The sequence below is a fragment of the Vanellus vanellus genome (genome assembly GCF_965231255.1).
Source record: "Vanellus vanellus genome assembly, chromosome: 5".
NCBI lineage: Eukaryota > Metazoa > Chordata > Aves > Charadriiformes > Charadriidae > Vanellus > Vanellus vanellus.
The window spans coordinates 45,001,601-45,021,109 of record NC_138910.1 but is presented as its reverse complement, the minus strand read 5'-3'; the positions used below and the strand labels follow the sequence as shown (position 1 = coordinate 45,021,109).

The window sequence follows — 19,509 nt, the reverse complement described above, 5'->3', positions numbered from 1 at the left end:
TTCCCCCACCCCAAACCCTGGGGGTGAAAACTTCTGCTCCAGTAAGAACTGTGCAAGCACAGGTACAGACCTGGGCAGAGCACGTCCTCCATCTTGTCAATGAATTCCTCTGCCACCAGATCTGAGAAGAGTCTCATCTTCTGGACTCGCTGGGGTTCATTGCAGGCGATGGAGACCAGAGTCTCACTTTGTTCTGGCTGATCAAACATGTCTCCAATGCCAATGGTGTTGACAACCACATCTCTACCGCAAAGAGCCCCTAGATTCTTGTCGTCATCCCGGGGATCATAGCGCCCATCCGTGATCACCACAGCAAACACTTGGGCTTTCTCTCGCCTGCTTTCCTTGATGAGCTTGTTGTAGGCAAACTGAAGGGCAGATGGTGTCCACGTGCCTCCAGCGATCCACTCCAGGCGCTTCACTGCTTCCTTGAAGCTCGACAGTGAATCAATGCGCTCATCATCAAGCTTGATGGCTTCGAAGGTCCCCTCGTGACTGTACTGCACCACCCCAACACGGGCACCTGCCAGTGAAGCATCACATTACTCGGCTTTGCATTCTCAGTGAAAAGTGGAGAAAGTCAGCAAACTTTCATATTAGCAAAGAGCTGCCCAATTGGCCTACAAAGCTGGGAAGGGAAGATGGAAGAGCAGAAATTGCTGCAAAAAATGCTGGATGGATTGCAGCCCAGGACAGCTACAGAAAAACATGGAAGCTGTAGGGATCCAAGACCCGTTCTTTTCCCTGTGCCCCATTCTGTCCCCACACAGTCCAGACCTGTCTGCGACTTGGGATCTTTGGCAATAGACCCCAGCCGGCTGACCACGTTGACAACAAAATTTTTCTCCAGGGTGAAATTGGTGTAGCCAATACTCTCCGAGCTGTCTATGACGAACATGATGTCCAGGGCACCGCAGCGCTTCTCACAGTCTGGGGAGAGGGACAGATGGAGGAAAACACAAAGGTCAGTGATGGTGGGAACAAGAGGCACCAGGGCAGAAGAGACCATCTATGGGAAGACGGAAAGAGTTCGTTGTCACACAAAGCATCCACAGGGTTTGTGGTGTTGCCTGCAGCTGTCAGCATAGGGAGGATTTTACATATATCTTTCTGTTGACATATATCAAAAGAAACCTTTTTAATCTTGCTGTGTAACACACCCTATCCTATCATCTGGACCACGCAATTCTGTATTATAGCTCACTGCTCTTGCGATGACAGAGCAAAATTTTGGGAGGTAAGCCAGGCGGCCCCTGCAGTGCCACTGCACTTAGTGGTGGGATGGGACTGGGATGAGCAGGGAAGGACTTCCTGTAGTGTCTCCTCTGCAGGGTGCAGCACTCTGCAGAGTTGGCAAGTAGCCCACCATGCTGGCAGCTCAGCGCAAAGGGCAGTTCACAGGCAGAGCTCCCTCAAGGGAGCTCCTGAAGAAGAAGGCGGCCTCTAGTGACCCCCTTTCCCCATCCCTCAAGTGGTTGTTCCCCTGCCCTGGGGAGAGGCAATAGTCTGCTCACCGCAGCATCCGCACGTCTCTCGCACGTAGGTCATCACGTCGCAGTCCTGCCAGCAAAGAGGTGCAGGGTGAATGCCTCCCTGCGCTTACGCAACATCTGCCCCCTCTAAGGGAAAGGCTCCCCTTTCCCTTCCCACCCAGCCAGCCCCTCTTTCCTTGGCTCCCATGGGAAGCCACAGGCCACCTCTGCTGGGCAGCAGTAGGACCTGTGATGCCCTGCTTCATTCTCAGGCTGTGCACAGCAAAGCCACAGTTGCCCCAGGAGGAAGAGTGCCACGGGCTGCAGAGCAGTGCTACTTACAGTCAGGCCAGGATCTCCTGGTGGGCCAGGGGTCCCCTGTAAGAAGAGCACAGGGATGTCAGGCACAGTTTTCCCATGAGTTCCCTTTTTGGGAACTAGATGTCAGAGACATTAAAAATGTGGCTTTTTGCAGAGGTCTGCCACGGGAAGGGTAGGAAAGCCTCACTGGGAGCCAGCAGATGTATCTGGCAGCTGCTGTCCCCTCCAGCAAGCCCTGCTGCAGACCCACTGAGGTCCTCTGGGCTTTAGAGCATCAAGGAAAAGTGAGGAGGAGAGGAGGAAGTTGCAGCGTCTGCTCAGACACAATGGCATGGTACTGTACCTCAGGGCCTGCTTCACCAGTTGGACCACGGGGTCCGGGCTCACCTCCTGGGCCAGGATCACCCTGGGGATGAAGCAAGAATGGGTCAAATATTTCCCCAGCAAGGCTGGCAATGCAACCACTGGTGTTTGGGCTCTTCCTGACCCCCTTGTCGGGCACAGCCCTACTAAGCACGATCACCAGCCTGCCACAGCTGAGCTCGGGGACACAGGGCAGGCAGGAGAGCTGGCAGTGACATCCCCAGAACACCTGGCAGAGGTGTGAGAGGGGGACACTGACCCTACGGGCAGTCTGCTTACCGGTTCCCCCTTCTCTCCTTTGGTCCCTTGCACTCCTTTTGGTCCAAGCTCACCTCTTCCTCCCTGCTCGGAAGGAAAGAGAAACATATCCAGCACCAAGCACATCTGGATGTGCTCAGGCAGACACTACAGATATGAGGCCGTCCAAAACACATGCCTGCCTGGCCCAGGAGAGCATCCTCTAAACCAGCAGCTCAGCGCAGAGCAAATAAATGTTGTTTACATAGGCATTAACTAAGAACAAAGAAGTTTTGCAAAGCATATTTTAGACAGTTTCAAAAGGAGATGAGCTTGGGAGATACACTGCAGGGAATAGCCAGGGCAGCTGCTGGAAGGACAGGCTCCTCAGCCATGCACCTGGAGGGTCAGTCAACAACTACTCTGCATTTCAGTCTGTACAAAAAACAGGTGATGGAGACAAACACACTCACCTTGGGTCCCGGCTGCCCTTTCTCACCCTTGTCACCCTGCAAAAGGAGAGGAGGGAGAGCTCAGCGTCCGACTGGTACCAGCTTCCCACTGTGCGTGTATACATCCGAAGTTTGCATTGAGGGGCACAAAGCTGAACAGCAGGTGCAGCTTCAAGCTGATGGTTGGGGTGGTGGGTGTGGCCACCTCCCCATCACCACTGTTGAGGCTGGGGTCCCCAGCACCTCTGCCATGAGGCTGATGGAGCTGCCACCAGGTTCAGTCCCAATGTTCAACCCCCTCGTCTCCTTTGTGGGCTTCATGTTTTTGTGACCCTGACAATTTTTCTTCCTCCTTCCCTATTCTCCAAGGCTGCTCACCTACAACAGCAACCTCCACTGAAACAGGCTTACTCATGGCACATACGTCTGTGCTGGATGAGGCATACATACCTGCGGTCCTCTGGGCCCAGGGTAGCTAAAGCCAGGTCTGCCTCTGTCACCCTTTGGTAGAAAAAAAATATGACCCATCAGAAACCAAACCTGGCCTTTCTGACCTGGCGATGCCAGTGACAGAGTTGTTTTCATCTTCTCTTGGGGTGAGACACCACCAGGAGCCATGACTTCTAGAGCAGGCCCTGAAACTTTGGGAATGTCTGTGTGGAGCAAGGCTTCACAGGGTCTTGGGGATGTCACATGCTGGGGACACCCCTGAATCTGTGCAGGGTGAGGGATGTAATCAGAGCTGCTTTGGCCAGAGCATCTCTGCCCCATAGGGAGGCTCAGGTTTGAGCCATTCTGTTTCCAAGGCACAAAAGTTTCTGCAGTAGAAACTGACTTTTTTAATAATTAAGAAAAAAAATGCCAAAATATGCTTTTAAATGCAGAGTTGCATTCGGGTACTTTACCTTTGGTCCTGGTGGTCCAGCATCACCTCTTGGGCCCAAGTCACCAGGGTCTCCACGCGATCCCTGCAGGATAGTGTTGGGAAGAGTGGAAGAAGCAGGTGAGGATGTTCCCTGTGGCTCCCTGGCCACACAGGGGATTGTGCTGGAGAAATCAGCTCTTGAGACGATGCTGAGAGACCATGTCCCCTCCCAATGAGGTTACTGTGACAGTGACTGATTCAGCATGTGGGTTCCCGCATCCTGTGGAGCCACACGGATGTCACGGCTACTGCCACAGCGGGGTGCTGGACTAACCACAGACCCAGGACAAATGAGTGCCTGGAGAGCCCCATCTTTCCTCGCTCCATGACCCACTCACCCACTCTCACGCGCTCCCTTCCATATTGTCATGGGAACACCTGGGACCATGAGTGATGGAGAAGCAGGTACTCCTGGGTCCTGCAATTTTTCCTTGCCCCGGGAAGGGCTAACCAAGGGACTCTGGGTTAATTTTTGAACCTCCCTGACAAAAGGTCAGGCAGGCTCCCCTTGGGAGGAACAGTGCAGCCAGCTTATATCAGTAAGGCAAGAGGAAGGACACAGTCCCACATATGGCCCAGGATGACTTACTATCTTGCCTGGCTCTCCCACAGCACCTGAAGGACCTCGGGGTCCTGGCAGTCCTTGGTCTCCCTGCAAAGCAAAGCAAGATGCAAGAATGTAAAGAGGCAGGTACAGGCAGGTGTGCATGAGAAGGAAAGCCAAGTGAGCTGCCCCAGATGGCAGCAGCGCTCTCCCTCCCTCCTGGCTGTCACCAACTCCTGCTCTGTGCTTACCCTTGCTCCTTTGCTTCCAACCTCGCCGGGCAGGCCACGAGGACCCTCTGGACCCGGATCTCCCTGTGAGGAAGGTAAAGATATTCATGGTCAGGGATGACTCCAATGCTGTCTGGGTGCACGGCACCGATCCTTAGAGCGAGGAGGCATGAAGCTGTTCTCAAATCTGGTGTTTCTTGGTTTGAAACACAGTGTCAGGGCAGTGTGCCCTCTGCACATCTCTCAGTCTTGAGATTTGCTGCCCTTCATCCCCTCTCTGGATCAAGGCCTGGAAGAGGAGGCTGTACCTGCTGCCACCAGAGCAGGCAGTGGGCACAGTGGGAGCAGCGCTCACATGCAGAGCCCACTGGGATCTGCAATTCCCAGCTCTGGTGTTGGACACTTCATGGCTGGGAACTAGCACATCACACACACGCCTTGGGCTCATTTTCTATAGTCTGGGCAGTTGCTTTACTCACCCTTTCTCCTTTGACCCCAGGAGTGCCTTTGCTGCCTTTCGTTCCTGGATCTCCACGTCGACCCTTGGCAGACACAGGAAGGCATATAAATGGGATGCAAAGATGGATGCTACTGGAACAGTGATGACTGACTGCCCTCCCTTCTCCCTCCTGGCCCAAGAGACATCTCCTTACCCCCTTAGCAAGCATGTGTCTGGCAGCAGGGGAGCAGGGATGCCCATGCTGGCACTGCTGGGGGAATCTTGCCTTTGGCTTTTAGGAAGCCGCAGCCAGAATGTTCTCTCAGGAGTGTGGTCACTGTGGTGACCACAAACATTCATCGTTCATTCCCTCAGGGTTAAAGACTGCTTTACTTCCAGATCATCTGGCATTGCTTCCTCCACTAGATCTCACACAAGGACATAAGCCAGCTGGGTTCTAGCATCTTGGTGCTGGTGGAGCTGTGCTGCTGTATTCTGCCAGGGGACATCATGACCAACCCACTCCCCAAATTTTGCAGTGCCCCATCACATTAGCTTGGGTCTGCATGGCACCATCGATGTCGTGACATGGCTGCGTTTTGATGCTGCCCTTTTAAGAGAGTTCTACTGTAACAGCCACCAGATCTCAACTCTGTGAGCTCCTGTGAGAAGCCAGAGGTTTGGGGAACTTGCTAAAGTACAGCCAAAGGGTCCCTGGGCATCCACAGAGGCATTTGTGGTTATGTGGGAATACAGGATGCTTCTCTAAGGTGAAATGGTTAACATCAGGCTTAGGATTATGGAATTACTACTCTGTGAAGTCGGGGGAGACAACGAGATCAGCATTTGCACATCTTTTGGGATGCAGAAGGCAGGGCAGGCAGGCTAAATGGGGCAGTTTCTCAGAGCTCATCCACGAAACTGCATCAGGCTCCTGTAGTGTGCCCACTGTCCAGTGAGCTATTCAGACACTTACGGGCTCTCCTTTGGGTCCAGGAGGTCCTGTTTCACCTTTTCTTCCCTTACTTCCAGCAGGCCCTTGAGCTCCAGGGTTGCCTGGAAGTCCCTTGGAGATGAAAAAGAAATACAATTTGTCAGAAGAGAGGGCAAGGGTACACACACACCCCTCTTGTCCTGTGTCAAGCAGTCCACCCTTGAGTAGATGTGTGTAAGAGCACACAACTTTGGCTTCCACACACCCACCATGCCTACATGTCAAAGCTATGTGCACAGACTCCAGCCTTGGAGCAGTGTGATGCTGTGTCACTTTTTCTCCATCAACCAGTGCAAAGCTCTTCCTTACAGCATCTGTCCAGCCCTGCCTAAATCTGAAGGGCTATTTCAGCCTCCTATGTCTGAAGCAACTGGCCATCAGCATAGTAACCCCTTTGGCTATAAGGTCAAGTGCAGCGGGTAAATCCTACATTAGATCTCTGAGCAATTAATCATTAAAGTTTATCCACATGAATAAAAACAGCCTGCAAACACTGCCACTGCCACAAACACTGAGGAAGTCATGAGACTGTAGCAAGGGAAACCACAGCCAAACAGGGGCTTTCTACTCAGGAGAAGATGGGAAGAGAAGGAAAGATGTGCTGCAATGTACCAGTTAGAAAAATAAATCCTCCTAAGTCTATGTTGCCTGATTTCCACTGCTTTGGACAAACGCTCGAGACTCATTCACATTTTGCTCTGGACAGCCGCAGGTATGTTGCATAGTCCACTCTTCTGTTGCCCCCAGAACATTTCTTACCGTATTGGTGGGGACATGAATGGCAGGAGAGCTCACTCAACCACCCAAGGGCTTGTGCTTTCTCTCTGCTGGTGGGCTAATTTGCAAAATCACCAAGATGCCTTGGCAAGCAGTCGTCTTTGTGCTGCAGCTGCCCCATGACCAGCAGTTGATACCGCACTGGCTCCATGCCACGTGGAGCAGACACTGGAGACGTCTGAATGCTGTGTGAACCTACCGGGCTTCCTTTTTCTCCTGGAGGTCCTGGGGGTCCGCTGCGACCAGGCCGTCCAGGATCTCCCTGAAACAGCCACAGAGCAATGGTCACTGCCTGCATCATCAGCATGTTGCTGTGCACCCCTGACGTGCACCATGAGGAGCCCTAGGCGCAGGGTCAGCAAGGCTCGTCCCTTGGCTCCCGTGTCTGGTGATGGGATCCAGACCCCAGGCAGACAGAGCCTATGGACTCCACGAGTAGCAAAGGATTTAAGAGCAAATACAGGCAATGGTGTTTAGCTGTCCCCACTGGTAGCCTCTGCCCACACTTTGCTCACTGTTCAGAGCACTTGTACCTTTATGCCTTCATCTCCTCTTTCACCTTGGTCTCCTGCATCTCCTGGGTAGCCATCAGGGCCCTAGGGAGGGAAAGGACAAAGAACCATAAATTTTGCAGTGGCAACAATATGCACTTTCCCTGCAGAATAAATCAACTGGCTTGTAAAGTTACTCTAGAGGCTAAAATAGTTTTTGCTTTTTGCTCGTGTTGATAAAAGGAGAAGCTCCTCCTCTCTGTGTGGAGGGGAGGGACACTGGGGTATCCCAGCTTACTTGCCCAGCTTACTTGGATAGGAGGTACAAAAAATTCAGGCTGTGCTCCTCATTCTGGGGATCCCAGGCCTGGGATCAGATCATGCAATCGATTTGAAAATGGGACAGTAACTTCTCATTGGCCACACCTCTCTGCAGCTCATTCAGCAGCTAAAGTCGGGGTGATACATCTGATGTGCCTAGTGAAAGAGTAAAACATTCCTACCTTGTCACCAGGGTCTCCCTTGCAGCCCGGTGGTCCAATTCTCCCCAGCTTGCCCTAGAGAGAAAGCATTCAAAAGAAGAAGACAGAGTAGCTGTAGGTGTCTGAAGGCAAAATACAGCTTTTCCTGTTAATAGTTACTGATTTTTAACATCATCTGCTGACTGTACCTGTGATCAGTTAGAGAATAAATAGCAAGTGTATTCCTTAAACAGGATTATGGTGTGCAGAGACAAATGGTGGAGGAGAAAGTAGTTGAAACACCCCAGGTGGTAGCATGGGTCGGTGGGAATTCAAGCATGCTCACCCTGCACATGTGCCCTGGGTGATGGACACATGCCTCAAGGCTGGATTTGGTGGTCACTCATGTCCACGGTTGCGCTTGTCCTCCATTGTGCATCTTGCATCAGAGCAGCTCAGGTTCACAGGAACCATGATGCTGACAGACACTGTGAGAGTGGTGACTGCCTTACTCTGCACCTTGCTTTGCCGGCAGTGCACCCTGGCTAGAGAGCAGTGGTGAATGAAGGACTTCTGTGTTTTAGAGCTTCAGCAGGCATTTTAGGAGTGGGAAGAACAACTGGTATTCTCTCACAGATGTACTTGGCTGGGTATATGAGAAAGTGCAGAGCAAAACCTGGTCTAGTGGAAGGTGTCCCTGCCTGTGGCAGGGGGGTTGGAACTAGACGATCTTTAAGGTCTCTTCCAACCCAAACCACCCTATGATTCTATGAAAACCAACGTGTGCTGGCCAGCAGACAAAGCCAGCTTGAAATAATCTCAAATTAGGCTATCTGGTTGTGGGACATCTGCATGGCATGCATATCTAAAGGAGGTCATGGCCCTTAACACTCACCACAGAGGGGACAGAGGATTTCAGGGACTTTGTTATAAGGTACTTGAACCTGGCTTGAGGGCTTTAATATTAGGAACAAGCAGTAGCTTGAAATTTCAGATTCTGTGACAAACTCAAATTTCTGCAAAACTTTCTGTGTACATGTCCGGTAGGGGCCACTAACACTCAAGCTGAGACATCCACACATAGATTATCTGGCTGTGACACCTCCTGCAGCGGGAGCACAGCCTGGGTTACATATATATTTCCTGTAGAGAACTTGCTGATAAAGGGATAGCACTTCTGTGACCTGAATTAATTCATCTTCAGCTAGCACACATATTTCTACAGGACATGCAGAACAATGTGCATATAATTTCATAGAAACTTCAGTCAGAGGGGATGGGAGAAACAAAACAACCTTTGGAGACAAGGGTGAGTAAAGAAATGAAACAGTAGCAGTGACATTACAGGGTGCTCCCAAGTGGTGTTACCTTCTGTCCATCCGTGCCGTTCCTGCCAGCCAAACCAGCAGCACCCTGGGATCAAGGGGGAAAAAAGAGGGATCAGTGATCTGTGAACACACACTGAAGGGTTGGTAGCTCGAACAACAGGCAAGTTAGAAAATGTTCTTTCTTACCCTCCGTCCATCGGATCCAATCTCTCCCTGGGGGAAGAAGAGGACAGGAGTCAGCCACTCTGTCGACATCACCTCCCATCCATTTGCATTTTAAAAACATTACCACTTCACAAGACTGTAAGCAATGCCTGAAGGAGGAAACAGGTTTTGGGATGCCCTTGGAAATCCCTCCCCATGTGTGCAATTACATATTAATAGGGTTGCTATTCTCCTCATTACAGCTAAACTCTCCCTCTTTGCAACAGAAAGTTGCCCCTTCCATCCCAGTGCCAAGACATGCCATTTGGTTTCTTCTTTCTCACCTTCTCTCCTTTCAGCCCTGGGACACCCTAGACAAAAAGAAAAGAAGAAAAACCCTGTGTTAGTGCCTGGGGATCAGCAGGAGCAGAGGCAGTGGAGCACTGGGAGTCTTACGTGGGAAACGGGCAGGTGAGAGGGAGAAGCAGAGCTCCCCCTACTTTACCAAAAATCAATGAATGCAAAGAGCTCAGTCACGGGCTATAGGATTCTTACCTTGGGACCAGGGTATCCAATTGGACCTTCAATACCTGGGTCACCCTTAAAGGAATAAGACACCAAAAGTTAGCTTGAGCGAAGCAGAGATGTGGCCCCAGCTAATGCAGGGACAGCACTACTGGCTGCGGTGGTGGTGGACTTTCCACAACTCACCTGTCGTCCCTTCAGCCCAGGGGAGCCTGGCTCGCCCATGTTCCCCTTTGCACCCTAAGGAAAGAAAAAAAACAACGTAAGTCCGGGCTTGTGCTGACTGTGAGAAAATGGCAATTTCTAGGACCATCAGGCTCACTGCAGCAGCTCCTACAGAGCTTGGGGCATCATGCTGGCGGAGCAGGACCTGCTTTATTCTGGGGAAGACAGGGAAAGGCTATATGGGGAGTGAAGCACACAGAGCTGGGGGCAGGAGAGTGAGACACCCTGCACACGTGAGAGCTCTGATCTTGAGGGCGGGAGAACTGAAGACAACTGCTGCCTCACTCCTGTTGTCATCAGGTGCTGAAGGTGCCGGCTGTGGCTGGCACAGCCAATGCTCAGATGCCTCTCTGCACTGCTGTCAATGCATGTCCTCACATGTACTCGCATGGACATGAGGAGACACTGGTGCTGGCTGTGTGCTCCATTCACTGCAGCATGGCAGTCTCCCAGGGCCAAGTCAGATGCCGGGGAGTTATTTCCCACCTGGGCGCTATGCCTGTGAAGGCTGCTGCAGCTGACATGAAATCTAGGGCATCCTGCAGTGTCTGTGGCAGGCACGGGAATTATTCTCTTCCCACAGGTTAGGGCGACTTACCTTCTGCCCTCGGTATCCCTTGAGACCAGGTGGACCTGCAATCTCCAGGCAGCTCATCTTGTAGCACTGAAATACAAATTAAACACGTGTAATGACTGTGCTGCAGCATGCCGGCTGCTTCATGTGCTGAGCCAGCACACACCTGAAACTCAGCTCTGCACCATGGCTCTCCATGCATCTCTCCCCATGACTGCAGTGCTAAAAACTACTATGGCTCCAGCTGGGTCAGAGTTGAGGCAGCAACAAGCATGCAGAAAAATGCTGCCCATAAATTAAAAGCAGAAAGTTGCCACAAGCACATTCATTATGGCTTGGCTCTGGGCCCAAACTGAAAGAAAAGGACGGCTAAGTGTCAGGCGAGGTGGTGTAGGCTTGCTCTTCTCAGGCCATCAGGGGATGCGCATGCCCTTTGCAGCATTGCTCTGCATATTCCTCCCTATATATGCCAAACCCTGTTCATGTGAGACCAGCAGGGCAGGAGCTTCAGCTTGCAGAGCACCTACAAAACATGCCTCCAAAGTGACAAAGTTAGTCTATTCAATAGACCTGAATACATTACAGGAGAGGGGGAGAGCAGAAAGTGAAGACTCCAGTATGACATTTTAACCACTGGGTAAAGGGATGCATTCCCAGGCTCTGCACTGATCCACAGATGGGCAGGCATCCATCCCATGCAGCTCACTGCAAAATGTGGCCTGCTACTTCAGGGTATGAGCTGGTCTTCTCTAAATGAGGCAACTAAGCCTGTGTTGTATGACGATAGCATAAAGATGCTGCTTACTCACCTCTCCATAGGCTTCGTGTTTCTGCAAAGGAGAAAACAGGATGGACAGAATCAGTTAAGGTGGTCAGCCCCAAGAGAAAAGCAGTATCACACCCTTGGAGGTATGTGTGATGGTAAGGGACAGGAGGTGGTAAAGGCCCTATGGCTTTAAAGACATTCTCAGCAGAGTCCCCAGTTAACAGTGCCTCACAGGTGGGGCCTCAAAGATGATGCTAATCGTGAGCACGTCTTGGTGCTGCACACTCTTCCATGTGTCCCTGGATGGGGAGCAGTATGGGTCTGGCCTTGAGCAAGAGCCAGGACTGGGGAGGCAGTCTGCCCAGACATGCAGACATGCCGGGGAACAGAGACACAAACCAAGAAGTCCTGGTTAACCACCTAACCAGAGAAATCAGAGATGCCCAAGATTCCATTTGACCCATAAGTGCTGAAAGGACATAAAGGAAGAGGAAGAAAATGGAGGCTTTTCCCTGCTAGAGGTGCTATCTAGAGCAGTCCCAAAACCCACCATGGGGCTGCTCAGAAAGCATCCCCCATACACGTGCTGCTTCTCTTATCCCCACCATTATACTCCCTGCACCTCAGCTGGCACTCCGTACCATAACTTGGATTATCCTCTCGATGGTGTTCACATCGATGTTCAGGGTGTCTTTCTGCGTGATGGCGTAGTTGTTGCGGTACAGCTCATGGGGCAGGTTGGCGATCTCCCGCAGACCATGCTCGTAGAGGTTCTTGCTGGGGGCCACTGCAAAGAGCTTGATCCCCATGTCTCGCGCCCTCTCAGCCTGCATTTTCATCCCCCCACAGGGGCTGCCAGTGACATGGCCATCAGTGATGACTACTGCAAAATTCACACCTGAGGCCATCTGGGTCTGGATCTGCTCTGTCATGTTGGAGATAGCGCAGTCTGTGAAGGTGCCCCGGCCGAGGTAGTTAATAGCGGACAGCCTGGGGAGGTATATGTCTTTGCTGCTTGTTAAAGGGCTGTAAATTTCCACTACGTCCGAGTAATGAAGTCCACCAAACTGCCAAGTGATGTAGACTTGGTTCTGGTAGAGTTCATTCTCCAGTTTATTGATGAACTCAGGGATGAACTGCTTTATTTGATCCACGAGGCTCTGGATAGGCACAGTCTGCAGAGCAACACTTTCTGAGGTGTCAATGATGAAGTACACATTGATGGGGCAGTTCCTCTTTTCTGTATGGAGACAATTATTCAGACCATGTCAGAGCACTTCGTGCACCACTACACCCCCTTCACTGTCCCCCAGAAACCTGGACTGAGAAGTGTATAAAGACAGCACATAGAGCACAGTACATAGCATTGTGAAGAGAGCAAACCATAGCATGAGGCTCGAGGTTCAGCTTGCTGTAAGGGTGTTGCAGCTCTTAACTAATCAGGACTTATTTCCTCCTGGGTTGGAGAAAATGAGGAAACTGAGAACTAAGTGCCAGGTTTGAATGAAGAAGAGCAAGAGTATGGCTTTTGCTCTCCTGCACTAAATGAATGCCCTGCCTGCCAGGCTTCTTGTTTGCTCTCTGATTTATAAACATGGGTATGATCAAAAAATCAAATATAATAAATAATAAATAAATAAAATAATATAAAATAAATAAAATAATAAATACCAAATGCAATACTGGAAAAAGCACAAGTTCCATTAGCTCCAGCAGTAACATCTGTGTTTGGGTCAGACAACTCTCCAGCACCCAGGAATTCAGAATCCTAAGATCTGCTCACTATTGAATCAATCTTGAAAATCTTGCCATTTTTTTTTGTAAAAGTCAGGCTGGACATGTAAATCACTTTCTCCACTTTGCAACTGAAAAGCACTGAAATTGTCAAATTCAAAATGGACTATTCTCTGACATCAAATACAGAGCTGAGCTCTAGAGACTGACTGGTATTTATTACTGCATCAGCTCGGAGAAGGCAACACTGGCAGACCCCAGGTCTTCAATCTCTACCTCTTTGCACTTCACGGCAAATCCAGAAATTGAAGTTTTGGTGGAGGATGGTGATCCCTACAGAAGAATTGCTACCCCAGATCACTGCCCAGGAGTGCGAAGAGGCCGGAGAGGTGTAATGTGCCACTGTCAGGTCCTTGTGATCAGGCTCTACAACTGAGCATGGCCATTGCTTTTGGTGAAACTACTGCCTACAAAGGGGAGTGACACCCAAATTATCTGGTTAATACCTGCACAGGAGGTAGGACTTATGTCTCCAGGATCACCATCAAACTGAGCATGGAGAGGAACTAGAGCCACACAAAGGAGAGTGGAAAAAAAGGCTTCTCGGAACATCTCAGCGGTTCCCCTGGGAATTTAGATGCCTGTGAAAAAACACAAGTTACATGTTAAGCACAATACACAACCTCCTAGCTGTGCTGGGAAGATACAAAGCCAGCCAATGATCCTTGTAAACCCTGTGTGTGAAAACCACAACCTCTCTATCACCATGATGCATCACTGGGCTTGGGCTGCTAATGTAGATTTTTATATTGACTTGAAAGCTAAGCAATTCAAATATTTCCTTTGTTGGAGTATGGTGAATTATTTAAAAGTGCTTTAGCTTCTTTGTCAGTCTGAAGGGAGGGATCAAGTGGCGCAGCTATTGACAGTGCATCAGGATCTTCTGATTTTGTGGGTTCTCTCCAGGTGTGTGTCTGTCCACTCCATGACCATTGACTCCATCACCCCGGATCCATGCAGATGTAAGCATCCATGCTCATTTCTTCGCCTGCTTAGCCAGATCACTAGTGAAGGTGTGCAGCAGGTCCTTTCCACCTCCAGCTCACCATGTGGGTGTGGTGATGCCTACATATACTGAACAGGTACAAAATCCCCTGCTTGACAGCACTGCTTTGTAGGCTGCACAACCCATGGAGTGAAGGGATGAATAAACAAGCACTTGAAGAAATGCACATCTTTAGCATTCAACCCATCACTGAGCTTCTGAGGTCCAGCTGCACATGGAAGTATATCTTGTGTAAGGTTATGATAACTTAAGCAGCAGAAGAGTTGGAGATCTAGTCTGAAAAGTTCTTGGGAATATAAGTGCTCAGAGGAACCCAGGCTTTGAAAGGATATTCGCTGACAAACCCAAGTGACACTTACCAACAGCAAAGAATATGGAGGAAGAGGCAATGCTTGCCTTTATGTCTAGAGGACAATCGCACTAACCAGCATGGCCCCTTGATGGCACAGAGACCAAGTAGTAGCATAGACACTTTTCTGCTTGGTGGTCAACAAAACACAAAACAAAAAGGGGCATGTGTGATCTTTGTTAGGAAAACATGGCCTGAGTCCAGTCCAGAAAGAGAGATTCTTCCTTAAATGGCTTTTTTGGGTAGCTCTTGAAAGAATCCAAGGCTTGAATGGACACCGAGAGTGCATTCAGTTGCATTGGCAGTGCAGGGGGAGGGCAAATCAGTAATGCAGCTGAGCTGCTGCCTTGGTTGCATGAGAAATGACATTCCCTGAGGAATACAGACAGCTCAGCTCCCCTGCATCTCTCTAGAGATCTGTCTCCACGTGGTGACCAGCAATTCCCTGGTGGAACACATCCAGTTCCAGCTTACATTGCAAGCTGCAGCACATCACAGGGTTCTGCAAACTGGTTTATGCTGGAAAGGCTGGTTCCTATCGATGCTGCCAATATCCTTACTACAGTGACAAACTTCCTCCTTACTAAGGCTTGTGCATACGCTAATAAGCCTGCAAGAGCCATTGCTGAGGCCGGATTTTAGATAGGGGAAGGAGAAAACCTCATGCTCTTTGGAGATCTCCTGGCAGAAGGGGACAAGATATACAGAGATCTGAAAGCTTCGGGAACATCAACTTGAGGTGCTTCACAGTCATAGCTCAGCAAAGCCCTCTGACATTGAGGGCCTCTCACATGCCTCCAGCTCAGCACTCAAATGTCCCTACCAAATAGTTCATGGGTCCTTTTTCCCCACCCCCAGCTCAGAGAGGCTGCACAGCCGTTTGCAAAGAGACCTGACAGCGGCCTCATAAAGTTACTCATAGGTAAGCGTGGTTCAACTTTCGTTGTGCTGCAGAGAACAGAAGAGGTATCGTTAAGGATAAAATACTTCCTTTAATGCTAGAGGGGTATTTTAGTTAATATCAAGACTTCCTCCCTCTAGCCTTATTACAGGCTTCCCTTGTCTTGTTTGCCCTCCACAGAGCTGCAGGAGATCCTGATCTCTTGTAGGACACAACAGCTTTGTGCCTTCAGACAGCACCATTTTAGAGACAGCCTTTCATGACGGCTGAGGAAGCCGGAGACATCAGCTTTTGGAGAGGCTGAGAATACTGGAAGTTTTGGTCAAATGTCTGACTCACAGGTCATGGCATCCAGAGTTTAAGCACCTCCCTCCCTCCATTCTGCCGTGTGCGCATGTGTGCAGAAGAGCTGCTCTCCAGGCAGAGCTGCAAGGAGCAGCTAAACTGCACAGGCAACCAGGACCAGCTCTGGCACAGGACTGCTCCTGCCCACAGCCCTTGGGGCTTTCGGCTGGCTCAACAAGGCACCATGGCCTTGGTCTTTACACAGGCAGCAAAGCAAGGCAGAAAAGTGACAGCTGAAAACACTAGACACTCTTCACTTCTTTGTGGTCCTGTTGCACACAGTCTCCTTTATTTCACTCTGTCACAGGCACTCTGTCTCCCTCAGATGGGAACTCTGTGTCTCAAACTACGTTAGCCTTCTGCTATACCAGCATCCCACCTGGTCATTAACAGTGGATGGACACATAGTGGGGAGGCCCCTCTCCCGACCTAGGGGCTCTCCAAGGCTGGGGTGGGCGACGGTGCCTATTTTGTCATCCTCAGAGCACTCTCAGCTGTTGCGATTCTCTCACAAATCTCGTAACATTTGTCCTTAAAGCTCCACCTTCTGCTGCAAAACGCTCAAATAGAAATCTCAGATTTCACCAGCAAAAGGGTGTATTTCGGACTAACCCATTTTTCTGGATGTTGAAGACAATGTTTTAACACTGATGGTCCAGAAACTAATGGAAAGAGCAAATTGGGAGCCGACTCGTTACGTTTGAATACTTGGGTCTGCACATCCTCTTCTTCCTTCACCTTTCTCTCTCTGCAAGAGCAGGACTGTGGTATTGCAGGAACAAGGTGTTACAAGGATTTCTCTTGAAATGTCTTTCTCTCAGGATTTATATTGTTGAGTGCTGCATCTCTTTCCCCATGAGATGCACACAAAGAAAGAAAGAACAGGGAATCTCAAGCAAGGGTTTTGGGTCCTCTGAACAGATTTTGAGGGCACTGCTTCGCACCATCCTCCCTGCATTAGGGTCTATGCTCCTATCTAATGCCTCAGGTGCTCAGCAGAAAAATGCGTGGTCTTCTCTGCTGCTCCCACACTCAGATCCCAGGTGGCCTGGCTGTTATCCACATAATTGCAAAAGTATATGGAGTTACCTACACAGACCCTTGCAAAAAATGGTGGTCTTGCAGGAAGACCTGAGTTCTCTGCTTGTGGGTACCTCTTCCCACCCTGAGCAACTAAACCAAATGTAATATTGTGGCAAACAAATGACTTGCAATGACTCCTTCAAATGTACAAATTACAGTTGGCTTACTGGCGGTCTCACATATGATTATCAGATAGATCAGATTTTAATGCACTAGAAAGGCCACCCCATGTGCCTGGCCAGGCAAAGCCATGGTCTGTCTTATCCCATGCATTGATATTTCTGAAGTTCCTCCTGGTGCGCTGTGTATTTCTCCTTCAATACCACAACACCTATTATAGCTGAGCAAATTGTTTCCAAATTTACAAAAATTCAGGTGGTCCGCTCTCTAAGATAACTCTGCCTGCAAGGAGCTTATTTAAGGCCACAAAAATGCATTTACCTTCTAGAAAGGAGAATTATGCTAGCTATATCATATGCAGAATAAAATTTGAAACCGCACTGCTGCTCTGACACAGACACACTCCCAGCTTTTCTCACAGCCATGCCCAGCGGGCAGTGCCTGTGGCGCCATCCACTTGTGCAGGCAGCATTTTACACCACTCAAATGTTTGCCAAATAAAATAAAACCAAGGGAAAAGAAGTGTACCATTTGGAACCATTTGGGCTCTTGTAAATGCCCCTCCTCTTCCTCGTTTGAGTGCCCATGGTTTGCACAGTGCATACGTAGGGAATGTCAGTGTTTTTCGCAGTCACCACCCAAACGTGCCCTGTAGCTGTAGTCCCAGGGCACACCACCCAGGGGGAAGGTTTCCCCACAGCTGCCAGGGAGCTCAGCTCTTCTCCCGCTCCCTTGCTGCAACCATCCTGGGACTGCAGCCAGGGGAAGCCCAGACCGCAGGAAGGCTGGGGGGAGCTGCCCCCATCGGATGCTCTAGCCTCAGGCCCACACCTGCCCCCAGGGGGGATGCTGCAGCCCCCTGGAGCTTCGGCGCTGACAGTCAGAAACCTCCATTTACAGCACTCATGGAGACCCCTGCCACCAAAAAAAATAGCTGAGCCCAGGAGGCATGTGCAACGAGCTCGCAGGCATTTCCGAACCTGCTGTTAGCTGCCAAAATAGGGGAGCTTGTGCTGATGAAACCCAGCATAACAAGGAGAGACGAATCACAGGTTAGTCTAAGCCATAGCTTCTGAAATTCCAAAAATCATAGAGGATTCGTGCAGCAGAACAGTCGCTCTGCTGCACAGCAGCAGCGGATACCGTGCTGCTACTGCTGCCATGCCTTCAGAGGAGCTGGTGAACTCAACTCTATTGCCTCAGGGAAGATTTTGCTTCAACACGTCCCCCCAGAGGGATTTTCTAGACCTCTGGCCCTGGCAGATGAGAGTCTGTGGCTCACACTACCTGCACCTGGAAAAAACTCTTCGAAAAATGCCCGAACTAGCCAAAAGCTGAAAGCAACGGAAAAATATATATTCTTTTATAGCAGGTACTGTCTAAACACGATGTGCCTGAAATGAGCAGCTTGCTGGAGAGCCTGTGAGCAACGGAAAGGGCTGTGCATCCCACAGGGGCACAGGCAGGGATTTCAGAGACTGGATCTTTTACTCCTAGCTGGAGAACCCTCAGTAAACAGCCGCACGACCGCTAATACAAGGAGAGGAAAGCTCTGCCTACCTGGAAAACGAGGTCATCAAAATTTCCTTCAAAAAGCCTCCGAAATGTCAAGGAAAGGATTTTGCGGAGTCGCTCGTATCAGGAAGGCTCCTGCATCCCCGGCTGAAGGGTGAGCTCCCAGGCTTTGGCTGCTCGGGGGTGTGCGGGGAGGAGCGGCCGGGAGCAGCAGAGGCGTCTCCAGCCCAGTCCCTCTATTCCCTCGCGGGCTGGAACTGCCCTCTATATTCCTCCTCCTTCAAAATTAGGCAGAGCCTCATTTGTAGTAGCCTCAGACATCCACGGAGAGTCGCTGTGGGTCTACCGACACCTCGGGACGGTCTCCTCTCACCCACTCCCCTCCCAGGGCAGATGCTGGGCTGGGGCGAGGTTGTCATCTTTGGAGCTGAAGGCATTTTTGTTTTAAACAAACTGGAAGTCGTCTAATTTTTCCATTATGAGAGGCCCCTTTTCGTGGTTGGCATTGCTGCCCCACATATTTATACCATCAAATACAGTTCCTCTTTCTTTCTCCCCCCACCCTGTCCTCCTCCTCATCCCATCCTAGTAACATGTCCTGAGTGGAACAAATGAAACAAGAGCATTTCAAAAAAGAGCAACTTGCATCTTTGCCTTTGCAAATATCCAAGTCTTGCTCAGAGTTACCCAAGTCTGAGTATTACCTCCTTCTATTGCTTAGTTTCTGCTTTTTTTTTTTGGGGGGGGGGGTTGGGGTGTTAGATGTTTTTTTGTTTGTTTGTTTGGGGGTTTTGTTGGGGGTTTTGTTTGTTTAGTTGTTGGTTGCTTTTTTTTTTTTTGCTTTGAGTTTCACAGGCAATTTTCAGCTCTTCTAAATGAAAAATAGGGGCAAATGTCCCAAGAAAATATGAACAGCAGTGACTTTCAGTAACACAGAATCATAGAATGGTTTAAGTTGGAAGGGACCTTGAAGATCATGGAGATCCCACCCCCCTGCCATAGGCAGGGACACCTCCCACTAGACTAGCTTGCCCAAGGCCACATCCACCCTGGTCTTAAACACCTCCAGGGATGGGGCCTCAACAACTTCTCTGGGCAACCTGTTCCAGTGCCTTACCACCCTCAAAG

At 50.1% G+C, this 19,509-nt stretch overlaps 1 protein-coding gene across 1 annotated transcript in view; it reads right to left on the bottom strand.

Moving 5' to 3' along the window:
- COL6A2 (collagen type VI alpha 2 chain) overlaps positions 1 to 18,555 on the bottom strand; it is a 28,916-nt gene extending 10,361 nt beyond the window's left edge. The window contains exons 1-26 of the mRNA XM_082483568.1: positions 18,427 to 18,555; positions 13,509 to 13,643; positions 11,910 to 12,508; positions 11,312 to 11,332; positions 10,527 to 10,592; positions 9,890 to 9,943; positions 9,734 to 9,778; positions 9,523 to 9,549; positions 9,221 to 9,247; positions 9,075 to 9,119; positions 7,749 to 7,802; positions 7,288 to 7,350; positions 6,954 to 7,016; positions 5,960 to 6,049; positions 5,024 to 5,086; positions 4,566 to 4,628; positions 4,360 to 4,422; positions 3,751 to 3,813; positions 3,296 to 3,346; positions 2,867 to 2,902; positions 2,436 to 2,498; positions 2,137 to 2,199; positions 1,815 to 1,850; positions 1,515 to 1,560; positions 778 to 930; positions 71 to 523 (exon numbers count right to left, since the gene is read on the bottom strand). Coding sequence (XP_082339694.1) covers positions 71 to 523; positions 778 to 930; positions 1,515 to 1,560; positions 1,815 to 1,850; positions 2,137 to 2,199; positions 2,436 to 2,498; positions 2,867 to 2,902; positions 3,296 to 3,346; positions 3,751 to 3,813; positions 4,360 to 4,422; positions 4,566 to 4,628; positions 5,024 to 5,086; positions 5,960 to 6,049; positions 6,954 to 7,016; positions 7,288 to 7,350; positions 7,749 to 7,802; positions 9,075 to 9,119; positions 9,221 to 9,247; positions 9,523 to 9,549; positions 9,734 to 9,778; positions 9,890 to 9,943; positions 10,527 to 10,592; positions 11,312 to 11,332; positions 11,910 to 12,508; positions 13,509 to 13,614 — 2,413 coding nt within the window. The 5' untranslated portion in view covers positions 13,615 to 13,643; positions 18,427 to 18,555. The remainder of the gene's footprint in view (positions 1 to 70; positions 524 to 777; positions 931 to 1,514; positions 1,561 to 1,814; positions 1,851 to 2,136; positions 2,200 to 2,435; positions 2,499 to 2,866; positions 2,903 to 3,295; positions 3,347 to 3,750; positions 3,814 to 4,359; positions 4,423 to 4,565; positions 4,629 to 5,023; positions 5,087 to 5,959; positions 6,050 to 6,953; positions 7,017 to 7,287; positions 7,351 to 7,748; positions 7,803 to 9,074; positions 9,120 to 9,220; positions 9,248 to 9,522; positions 9,550 to 9,733; positions 9,779 to 9,889; positions 9,944 to 10,526; positions 10,593 to 11,311; positions 11,333 to 11,909; positions 12,509 to 13,508; positions 13,644 to 18,426) is intronic.
- Between the last annotated feature and the right edge of the window lie 954 nt (positions 18,556 to 19,509).